Raw genomic sequence first — 11897 nt, 5'->3', positions numbered from 1 at the left:
ACGACAAGATTCTCTCTTCCTTCTGAGCTAGTCCACTTCCTTATTCCTCATCATTTTGCTGACAAGGCACGACTCTTACTGTGCTAAAATCACACACCAGCCTGCCACTGCATTAATGCCTCTGCTCCAACACGCCAGTCTGCTGGGAAACCACTCCAAACCTTGGTAGTTCCTGGGTCTCGCGTGTGTCTGCTCTCCAGCTACGTTCCAAGACGATGGGTCACTGTCCAATGGGAGACCAGCTTCATCTTTGTGAGTCCTTAAAATCCACCATCTTGACCCCTTATATAAATAATCCCATAAGCAAACTAGTAGGGGAGGGGGTTTGAGGTAGAGGGGTGGAAGGTGACACCAGTGTCACCCTCCACAGAACAAAGTGACATAAGGTATTTGTGTTTTGGACACAGCAGCAAACTTTTTAAAGAGGACACTATGTCCTCGTGGATAGTACAGCTGTCTCAGGAACCTGGTTTCCCTTCTCCAAATGCAGCCGCGCCCTTTGCTTGAGCGCTGAGCAATTGTGTCCCTGAGGACTCAAATTGACCAGATGCCTAGGAAAAGATCTCTCCCTTCTGTCGTTGCCCTGTCTTCAATAAGCTCTAAGTTCATTGGCAAGCCCAAGTTCCGTGATGGTAGCTGCGTGGGGGACTTGGAGCCTAGACATAGGAAACCCTCCCTTCCCCCCAATCTGGGGCTAAATATTTGTGAGCAATGCAGGCCAGGGTCCCACAACTAAACCCATCTTCCTCTTTCAGCTAGCCATCTCAGGACCACAGCTAGGTAAGAACAGCAAGGATGGGATGGATAATGGGAAAGCATAGCCTCCATGGTCAGTGATGCCTTTGACGAGGAATCTCCAATAAAGCTCAGCTAGCAGCCCCCAGAAAAGCCTCTGAGAAAATGCTGATCAGGTTTAGAACTCCAGAGTCTGGCCCTCCAACCAAATGTTTCTGGTTCCTAAAAATTCAGATCCTATCTCCTCCACCCTTCCCCATGTAGGCCACCAGGTGGCACCAGCAACAGGGATTTCAAAACCAAAACTAAACTGGGAAGTCAGAATTTTTTTGTTTATGCAAATGGTTCATTCCCTACAACATTCCTCCGGGAATGGTCACCCACCCCTCCGCTGCCACAGTCCTTCCCTCCCCCTTCCCTCCTCTGCATGTCCACTCCTTTCAACTTACAGCGCCTACAGACTGTCAGAAGAGCTGAGGACCCAAAACAAACCGGCCTTAAGACATGTGAGTAAGGCTGATGGGCACCAAGGGAGAAGGGAGGAGTTGGGCACAAGAGGCAAGCATGTTCCCACATTATTTTTTTTTAAAAAAGAAGAAGAACAGGAACCCAGAATTCTCCTTTCTTTAGTTCCCGTCTCCAGTGCACACACATATACAGGGACACACTCCTCAGCCTTCCTCCCAAGGACCAGACTCTTCGACATGAGCTGCTGCAGCCTCTCTTTTCTTGACCCTGGGCTCATAGTAGGGTAAGGGGAGGGGAGGGAACCCTCTGAATAAGGAGAGAATCCCCTATATATGTTTCTCAGACTTTGTGAAGGGTTTCTCCCAAACGCCTTTGCTGAAGCGTTGGGCACCTTCACGGAATGGTCTTCACCCTCAATTAGCTGGTCCCAAGCCAGTCTTATCCCAGGAAGAAAAGGAGATGAAAGAGGAGGGCAGAGGGGACAGCTGGGAGCATGGTGACCTCTGGACTGGACGCTGGCCTGGGAGAGACACCGCTGCAGCAGCTGCAAAGGCTGCCAGTGCCCAGTTCACGGTACCTCTGTGTAGTCTAGATGGGCAGAGTGAAGGATGGGCATCGTCCCATCTTTGCCCCACAACAGCCCAAATGACAAGATTGCTGCACCCTTCCAGCCCCACAAATACCGCCCCCTGTCTCTCTTTAACAGGCGACTCTTGGCCCTCCTTCTGGTGACCCTATTCTGCAGTGTGGAGGGCTCCATCTACATCCCTCAGAAACTCTATGGAGAGGTGACCTCCCCTCTATATCCAAAGCCTTACCCCAATGACTTTGAGGAAACCACTGTGATCACAGTCCCTGTGGGGTACAGGGTGAAACTTGTCTTCTGGCAGTTTGACGTGGAACCTTCTGAAGGCTGTCTGTATGACTATGTCAAGGTAGGAGTCAGGTTGGGAGGGAAGGGAGAAAAGGCTGGGCCACTGGAGAAGCTGGAAGTCTGTTCTAAACACCCCTGGACAATGTGCCTGCACCCCATCATTGTACAGCTCTGTAGAAATGCTAGCCTTGAGTTCCTGGTGGCATAGATGGGGTATTGATGAGTTTTGAGGCCCTAGGTAAGAATCATGGGTTGGGGGGAGAAGGGTTTTGTTTTGTTTTCCAGATCTCACTATGTATAGAAGTCAGGAGGTGGCTAGCTGTAAGACCTTAGGAAAGAGCAGTGACTCAGTTTCCCTGTCTGGCTACCTACCTCATCAGGAGCATGAGGAAATGAAGCATGTGGTAGCTTGCACATGGTCTCCAGGGAGGACAAGGATCTTGGTCCCCTCTGCTCTGTACACTTCAAAGACTTTCTTTCTCGGCCTCATCTTTCTATGTCCAGAAAAGATAAAAGGCAGGATTCAAGCAGGGCCTGTGTACAACCACACACTGTCTTTCTCAAGCAGCAGCTTGGAGGCTCAGAAAATAACACGGAAACTGTACATCCTCACAACAAAAAAGGCTCAACAAGGCTGCGGTGTCGGGGGCGGGGGCAGCGTTTGGTGAAGTGAGTGAGGAAGACACTTGCAGCTTCTGAGAGACTGAGGAGTCTGGGAGGAAATGTGGTCAAGATGCCAGACAAAGCCGACCAGGGCCAAGGCTGCTGGGTACCAAGCACACGATCATGTCAGTTGGTAGAGTGGGAGGCAGGGCTGAGTGTGTTTTTTAAGCAATGAAATGGAAAACAAAACAAAACCCTGGGCGTGGTAGCACGCTTCTGTGATCCCAGCGCGAGGGAAACTTAGAATGTTTGGATCAGCCTGGGCTACACAGCAAGCTCAAGGCAAACCAGTTTCTCAAAAACACCAAGGAGGGAAAGGAAGGTAAGAAGAGGTGGGGAAGAAGAGGGGGACAAGGACAGAGACCAAAGTTGACCAATCCAAGCTCGAGAAATGAAGGAGTGATCAAGACACCTAGAGACAAGGAAGTGATGGGAATGAGTGAGATTGGAGCCTTGGGGTGGGGGACAGGGGAGAGATGACCAGGCACCGAATGGCAGCTGAAGAGTCAACCATCAGGACAGGAAGGCAGAAGAATTGCAAGTCTAGGGCTGGCGAGATGGCTCGGTGGGTAAAGACACCTGCCTGCAAGTTGTCCCCTGTGGTCCACGTGTATGCCCCCCAACATGTCCCTACTACAGAGAGAGAGAGAGAGAGAGAGAGAGAGAGAGAGAGAGAGAGAGAAATTAATAAATATCTAGGTTAGCCTAGGCTACATAGTAAGAACCTACCTAAAAAAATAAAAATTAATGAGGGAGTGGGATAGACAAAGAAGCATCACCTGAAGGTGTCCATAGCATCCAGACAGGACAGTAACATTACATCATTATTCAATCCAGGGTAACAGAGAGGACCTTTGCTGGCCTGCCACATGGAAGTAGGCTCCTTAGCAGGGCTCCTCTCTTGTCCTTTCTCCAATAGATTTCTGCTGATAAGAAAACTCTAGGGAGGTTCTGTGGGCAGCTGGAGTCTCCCCTGGGCAACCCCCCAGGAGAGAAGGAATTCATATCTGAGGAAAACAAGATGCTCCTGACCTTTCACACAGATTTCTCCAATGAAGAGAATGGGACAATCATGTTCTACAAGGGCTTCCTGGCATACTACCAGGCTGTGGGTGAGTGGTCCCTGGGGCCAGCCCTTCTCTCTGGTCTCAGCCACAGGAGTGGGCAGGGGACAACCCTAAACCCAAAGAAACCAGAGCCTGACTTTTCTTATTTCTCTCAGCAAGATGAGGTCTGACAGCCGGGCAGTGGTGGCACACGCCTTTAATCCCAGCATTTGGGAGGCAGAGGCAGGCGGATCTCTGTGAGTTCGAGGCCAGCCTGGTCTACAAGAGCTAGCTCCATTACAGCTAGGACTTTAATACAGAGAAACCCTGTCTCAAAAAAAACTAAAATGAGAGAGAGAGAGAGAGAGAGAGAGAGAGAGAGAGAGAGAGAGAGAGAGAGAGAGGAAAAGACAGGACCTGACAATCTGGGTTCTACTGCCATCAAGAAGTTCCCAGGAAACATTAAGGAGGTGTAGAGGCCAGAAATGGACTTTGTCTCCTGGCCTCTGGTACATGACTCTTTGAGAAAGAACCACACAGAAGTCTCTGGAAAGGGGCCCCCATGCCATGGCATAACAGTGGAGCATCTGACCCCAGAAGCCTCTGGGTGGGAACTTAAGCCTTCCTTCCGAATCCCTTCCAGACCGTGATGAATGTGAACCCCAATACAACACAGTGGAAGGGAGCTACCAGCCCCGGTGCGAGCAGCTGTGTCACAACTACGTCGGAGGCTACTTCTGTTCCTGCCGTCCAGGCTATGAGCTTCAGAAAGATGGACGATCCTGTCAGGGTGAGGCAGAGTGGGCGTGAGGAGTTGGCAAGGGCCAAGCGGTGGCTTGCGGAGCCAACTTGAGATCCATACTGACCTGTCTGATTCTGCTCTCACAGCTGAGTGCAGCAGTGGGCTGTACACGGAGCCCTCCGGCTATATCTCGAGCCTCGAATACCCTCAGCCCTACCCACCCGATCTGCGCTGCAACTACAGCATCCGGGTAGAGCGGGGCCTCACCCTGCACCTCAAGTTCCTGGATCCTTTTGAAATCGATGACCACCAGCAAGTGCACTGTCCCTATGACCAGCTCCAGGTACAACCTTACACTCTCTTTCACACATCCACATGGCTCCCGGGGTCCCTGCTTGTTCCCGGGTCCACTGACTGAGTGGGGCAGGATCACGCATGGCTGACCAGCATCACAGAGGTCTAGAGCAGTCGTGGGTCCTGGAGGTGGGGCCCTTGTACACCTTCAGCCGAAAACTGACACCAGGTAGGTGGGTTCCATCTCTACCACCGCCGTTGACTGTGAGGCTGATACCCAAGAGGCCATGTGTAGAAATGTACCCGCTGGAGGAAAAAAAACATCCATCCCCCTCCCCCTTCCCCTCAGATCTATGCTAATGGGAGGAACCTGGGTGAGTTCTGTGGAAATCAAAGGCCTCCAGACTTTGACACCAGGAGCAACGCAGTCGATCTGCTGTTCTTCACTGACGAGTCGGGGGACAGTCGAGGCTGGAAGCTTCACTACACCACTGAGAGTAAGAGGCTTAGGGTGGAGTGTGGTGTGCTGGTAAAACTAGTGCTTAACATGCATGAGACCTTGGGTTCAATCTCCAGCCCCCCCAAAACTAAAATACGATATCTAAGCATCCCCCCCTTGCCTGCCAATTATAAGGGATGGTGGGGGAGAAGGAAGGACAAATGGCTATGATGCGAACATGTCCTCTGGCCTCACCCACAGTCATCAAGTGCCCCCAACCCAAGGCCCTAGATGAGTTCACCATCATCCAGGATCCACAGCCTCAGTACCAGTTCCGGGATTATTTCATTGTCACCTGCAAACAAGGCTACCAGCTCGTGGAGGTAAGAGGCTGGGGCTGACAGGTGAGAGCCTCCGGGTGTCCAAGGGGGAACTGAGATAGTCTGATCTGCCATACTGTAGACTCAACTGGAGCCATTGAGGTTGAGGATGGAGCTGGAAGTCCCAATCCTCCTGGTATCTGGTCTGAGTACACAGAAAAGGGACTGGGGTTCAAGGTCCATCATGGCTACAGAGCAAGTTTCAGGGCCAAGCTGGGTGACTCAGTGAGACCTTTGAGGATGGCTCAGTAGCAAATGCTTGCCTAGCAGGCAGGAGGTCCGAGGTTCGATGCCCGGTACAGTCAAGAAGAGACAAGGAATTGACATTGCCTATATATTGGAAACACTCAGAGGGATTTTAAGAAACTGATGTCTGGGTTCCCTGCTTGAGAATCTAATTCCATCAGGGCTGCAGTACAGCCTGGCTGCTATTGAAAACAACCTGTGGGGTTTGGATGTGCGCCAAGCTTAAACACTCCTGGACCACCTTAATTACTCGCTGTAGTAATAAGAACTGAAAAGTCAGGGTGGCGTTGTCCCAACTGGTTCAACACCGCACAGTGGCTGCTGCACACCAGGGACAAGACCCAACCCTCTGGGGCTCTTTGACACACATTGGCGGTCTCACCACAGCCCCACTGCCCTGTCTCCAGCTTTGCAGACTGACGAAGAAACGTGGTTCAGAAGACAGGGAGAAGGATGGATGATTGGTTGTTGGTGACAGTCAGTCCCACTATACAGACTAGGGTAGACTCGAACTTTTTATCCTCCTGCCTCCATTTTCTGAGTCCTGAGATTGCAAGTATTTGCCCTGAGACCCATTCTTGCTCTTAATAAGCTATCCATAGTCAGGTGTGGCGGCGGTGGCAGTGGCAGCGACCTGTGACATGCACTCCCTGGGGTTAGAACAGGAAAATCATGAATTTGAGGCCAGCCTAGGCTGCATAGCTAGTTCCAAGGCAGTCTAGGCTGTATAACAAGGCCCTGTCTAGAAATGTTTTCATATTTCCCAATATTATCAAGGGATGCCACCTTTCGGTCTTGTGCCAGTTGTCCACTAACCTGCCATATCATCACACTGAACACTTAGGAAAGTGGCCAGGAGGCACTGGTATTTTAGGGAAAGCCCTGGCTTTAAAAAAAAACTGCAACCTAGGAGAGAGCATGGTGCAGACCTTGGCTGGGAAGGTATCTCAGGACAAGAGAGTGGGAAGTTGGGGTCTCTTCCAGAAAATAGCATTTGTTTTAAATCAAAAATACAATCCTGACTTGTTATATTTTTATTACAATTTGGGGAGATGGGGGAATGGATCTAGTGGAAAGAGGCAAGAGTCTAAAAGAAGACTGTTGAATCTACCATTAGCCTTGCCGTGACTTTCTGCTTTGGAACTCGGTAGCCCTGGCCTGAGAGCGCTAGCTTGGGAGGAGGGAGGAGCCACACTCTCAGGCCCTGTGGTCTAAGACATGGACATCACATCAGCCAGCACATCCCCTCTACTCCATGTGCAGCATGGAAGCGGGGAGCTCCGTGCTAATGGCTGCTCAAATTTCCACTCTAACAGGGAAACCAGGTGCTGCTGTCCTTCACAGCTGTTTGCCAGGATGATGGCACATGGCATCGTGCCATGCCCAGATGCAAGAGTAAGTCACAAGCTGGAGGTCCCTGCCCCTAGAGACCTGCCATCCTTTAGTCTTGAGACTTGATTGAGCTGGAGCCAGGTGATGGTGGCACACGCCTTTAATCCCAGCATTCAAGAGACAGACAGAGGCGGGAAGATCTCTGTGAGTTCAAGGCCAACCTGAACTACAGAGCGAGTGCCAGGACAGGCTCCAAAGCTACAGAGAAACCCTGTCTTGGAAGAAAAAGAAAAGACTTGAGCTGGGAGGGAAAGAACCTAGACTTTCCTCTGTAGGATCTTGGCTCTTGGCTTGTCCCTCAAGTTCACAGTCCACCTCAGAAAGTTAAGTCCTCATCTCAGGCATGATGGGCCCTGCCAGGACTGAATTTCCCTCCATGCATTGCAAGTATCCACCCTACTGACCACACTTCTCTGGGGCTCTCTGAGACAGCTCACAATCATGCTGAAGTGTCCCTGCAGGTGGTCCCTTACAAGCCTCTGTTCTCTCTAAGTCAAGGACTGTGGGCAGCCGCGAAGCCTGTCTAATGGCGACTTCAGCTACATCACCACAAAAGGTGTGAACACCTACGAAGCCCGTATCCAATATTACTGCCATGAACCATATTACAAGATGAAGACCAGAGCTGGCAGTAGTGAGTCCGTGCGAGGTAAGAGCTGATGCCCACCACAGCCCTCAGTCCTTTGTGGCTGTGAGGGACATCTGAAATTTCTTCAATAGAGTCCTAGGAATTGGCTGGAGGATCCCAAATTACAATGTCAAAATGTCTAATAGGTTTGCAGAAATGGGCACCCAGATTGGTAGATCAAAGTCAAGCAAAAGACTTGATTCTCATAAGCCGTCAGATCCCCCTCCCCACTGCAACCATTACCAATCCTACCACTACCAGTAACAATGCCATCATCCATCAGTAGCACCACCACCATAGTTACCATTGACACACCACCAATATTACCATCATCATCGTCACTTCTAACACCAACAACCGCCACCATTATACCAACACCGGCACCACCAATACCACAGGCAACACCAACATCACCCCCCACACTGATATTACCACCATCGCTACCAACATCAACAATCTCCACTACATTACCACCAACAACACCACTATCACTATTACCAAAGCCAATAACACCATCACTGCCATCGCTATTATAGTCACCACATCAACACTGCCTCCATCATATCCATCCATTAGCAATAAAATCATTGTCACCAGCTCTGCCACTAATAATAGCACTGCACCATCATGATAGCCATCACCACCATCACCATCACCTTTACAGTGAAATGCCCTCTCCATTCTCCCCCTCTCAGGCTGTTGAGTTGTGATATTTTGCATTTAGATTTACTTAATGCTTCTCAAACTTGTCTATGGGTTGGTTGGTTGGTTGGTTGGTTGGTTGGTTGGTTGGTTGGTTTATTGTAGTCATAGAGGTTGAACCTAGGGCATCTCTCATGCGCTCTTACCACTGAGCTATAAACCCAGCCTGTCCTATTGGTTAATATTCTCTCTTCTCTCTCCTCTCCCCCATCCTCAGATTCACTGTGTAGCCAAAGATAATTTTAAGCACCTAATTCTCCTGCCTTTATATCCCAAGAGTTAGAATTACATGTATATGTCACCATACCTAACCAAAATTTCTCTTTAAATTTAAAAGAAAAAAATTCCAAGGCTGAGGATATTGCTCAGGGGTAATATTCTTGCCTACCATGTGAGAGTCCCTGCATTACATCTTCAACACTAGAAGGAAGGAAGAAAGGAAGGAAGGGAGGGAGGGAGGGAGAGAGGGAGGGAGGGAGGAAAGGAGGGAGGAAAGGAGGGAGGAAAGGAGGAAGGGCTTTGATCATTTTTAAATGAAGGTATTACATACTTGAAAGTGTCACCATGTTAAACGGGATAATACAGATAAAATACTCAGGAACAAACATGGCAGAGTGTCAGCAATCAGAAGTTGTAGCTACTGCTGGGTGTGGTGCTGCACTCCTGGAATGCCAGCGACTTGGTGACTGTGGCAGATGGATGGAGAGTTCAAGGCCAGCTTGAGCTTCATAGCAAACTCAAGGTCAGCCTGTACTACACAATGAAATCTGGAAAGAAAGATACAGGAAAATATGGCATTATTATCTCTAATCCTGCTACCCAGATGTGTCACTGGTAAGCTTTGGATGGCTTCCTTTCAGTGAGTGAGTCTACTGTTACAAATGGCCATCACCTCAAATACATTTAGTTAGGTATTCTGACTTTTTTTACTCAATGATAAGACAAAATATGTGTGTGGAACCTCTTAACACTTTTGTATGTCCATATAGATTTGGTGGCTCTTTTCTCCAACTCCCTATATAATACCCTCAGTGTTCAATGGCCTCTGCTGCGGCTTTTCTGGCTTGTCACCTCCAGCCTTGATTCTGACCCCTTTCATCTATAGGGATATACACCTGCACAGCACAGGGCATTTGGAAGAATGAAGAGGAAGGGGAGAAGATGCCCCGGTGTCTGCCAGGTAAATACTGGGTCACCCCAGGTGTGGTTCACAGTATCGCGGGGCCTTAGGAAAAGCCTGGTATAGAGAAAGGAGGTCTATTAACAGTAGTTTCTGTCATGCCTGGTCCCACAGTCCCAAAGAAACACACAGTGGTTTATATTAATCAAAAACTGTTTGGCCTAGTAGCTCAGGCTTCTTATTAACTCTTACATCCTACATTAACCCATAATTTTTGTCTGTATTAGACACATGGTGTGGTACCTTTTATCAGTGAGGCATTCTCATCTTGCTTCCTCTGCATCTGGATTACAACTGCAAGCTGAGTCTTTCCTCTTCCCAGAATTCTCCTGTTCTCATTGCCCTGCCTCTACTTCCTGCCTGGTCACCCTGCCTATATTTCCTGCCTGGCTACTAGCCAATCAGCATTTTATTAAAGCAATACAATTGACAAATCTTTACAGGGTACAAGGTCATTGTCCCACAGCAGAGGTCAAGTGAGGCAATGCCTTAGCTCAAAGTGAAAATCTGGTGAGGAGGAGGGGAAAAGGAGCAAGAAGGAGGTCCCAAGAGAGAGGCACAGAAAATCTAAATTAGTCTTGACAGTCTAGTGTGCACACATACAAAGAATCAAAGTAAAGTCAGAGAAATTCCGGGAAGGAATAAATGTGAATGAGAGGCATTAGTCAAGACTGGGCTGGCTATAAGATGGACAATGGGAACAGGAAGATCAAGGATTTTGCCTTTAGGTTTACTTAATTGCTTCTCAAACTCAAAAGACTCAAGAGCAACAAAGAGAGTAGGAGGTGAAATGAACCAAAGAAGGAAGAAGGGTGTGGCCTGGGGCTGACTGGTCCTCATCCCCTGTCTCTCTGCAGTGTGTGGGAAGCCTGTCAATCCTGTGACACAGAAGCAGCGTATCATCGGAGGGCAGAAAGCCGAACCCGGCAACTTCCCCTGGCAGGCATTCACCAACATCCACGGGCGCGGGGGCGGGGCCCTGCTTGGGGACCGCTGGATCCTCACAGCAGCCCACACCATCTACCCCAAGGATCGGAACAAACAAGACAGCTCCAGTAACGATGTTTTCCTGGGTCACATAGATCTGGAAGAGATCGAAAAACTGGGACATCACCCAGTCCGTAGGGTCATCATTCATCCCGACTACCGCCAAGATGAGCCCAACAATTTTGAAGGAGACATTGCCCTGATGGAGTTGGAAAACAGGGTCACCCTGGGTCCGGACCTCCTCCCTATCTGTCTCCCTGACAATGAGACTTTCTATGACAAAGGCCTCATGGGTTATGTCAGTGGCTTTGGGATAAAAGAAGACAAAATTGCTTCTGAACTCATGTTTGTCCGTCTGCCCGTAGCTGATCGTAGGGCATGCCAGAGGTGGCTCCAGACAAAAAAGAGCAATGACGTATTTTCTGAAAATATGTTCTGCTCTGGGGACCCAACTATAAAGCAAGATGCCTGCCAAGGGGACAGTGGAGGTGTGTTTGCTGTCAGGGACCGTAACCGCAATATCTGGGTTGCCACAGGCATTGTGTCCTGGGGTATTGGGTGTGGTGAGGGATATGGCTTCTACACCAAGTTACTCAACTATGTTGACTGGATCAAGAAAGAAATTGGTGAAGAGGACTAGACCAGAATCCAGTGTGTAGTGTCTGAAAAAGTTATCTGACCAATTGTTGATAACCACTATGATCCCTTACTAAAATCACAGGCGGTGTGTGGAATAAAATGCTTTTCTATAATCCCATCAACATTCTTGTTTTGTTTTGTTTTGTTTTGTTCTCAACAGTTTGAATGTGTAGCCCAGGAATGGCCTAAAATTTACAATCCTCCTACCTGAGGCTCAGGGTTAAAGCTAACAATGTCGGGCTAAAGAGGTGGCTCCCTGGTTAAGAGTATGAAATGTTCGTACAGACAACAGAATTTGAGCTCCATCACCCATGTCACGTGGCTCACAACTGCCTCTAACTCCAGCTAACGACAGGAGCCCAAGGACTTCAGCCTCTTCAGACACCTGCACACACCCGCACATACATACATAATTAAAGTACTACTCTGTTTTTTGTCTTGACCATATTATATGAAGAAAGTCCTGGTTGGTTTTTTTGTTT

General features: G+C 49.0%; 1 protein-coding gene across 5 annotated transcripts; it reads left to right on the top strand.

Moving 5' to 3' along the window:
• The first annotated feature begins 96 nt into the window (after nucleotides 1-96).
• On the top strand, nucleotides 97-11531 carry C1r (complement C1r). 5 transcript variants are annotated; one of them, XM_057770453.1, is made up of 13 exons: nucleotides 97-252; nucleotides 1187-1241; nucleotides 1366-1486; nucleotides 1910-2138; nucleotides 3660-3852; nucleotides 4430-4576; nucleotides 4675-4871; nucleotides 5172-5319; nucleotides 5523-5644; nucleotides 7204-7282; nucleotides 7773-7928; nucleotides 9715-9789; nucleotides 10647-11531. In XM_057770453.1, the coding sequence occupies exons 3-13, from the start codon at nucleotides 1440-1442 to the stop codon at nucleotides 11414-11416; spliced, it is 2163 nt and encodes a 720-aa protein (XP_057626436.1). In that variant the 5' UTR covers nucleotides 97-252; nucleotides 1187-1241; nucleotides 1366-1439; the 3' UTR covers nucleotides 11417-11531. The 5 variants fall into 5 exon arrangements, with proteins under 5 accessions (XP_057626436.1, XP_057626428.1, XP_057626409.1 ...); XM_057770426.1 differs by lacking the exon at nucleotides 97-252 and adding an exon at nucleotides 763-780; XM_057770445.1 differs by lacking the exon at nucleotides 1366-1486 and having other exon boundaries at nucleotides 107-252.
• The last annotated feature ends 366 nt before the right edge of the window (nucleotides 11532-11897 follow it).

The sequence above is a fragment of the Chionomys nivalis genome, chromosome 1 (assembly GCF_950005125.1).
Source record: "Chionomys nivalis chromosome 1, mChiNiv1.1, whole genome shotgun sequence".
NCBI classification, from domain to species: domain Eukaryota; kingdom Metazoa; phylum Chordata; class Mammalia; order Rodentia; family Cricetidae; genus Chionomys; species Chionomys nivalis.
Note: the sequence above shows the minus strand (reverse complement) of the source record. Positions and strands in the feature narration are given on the sequence as shown.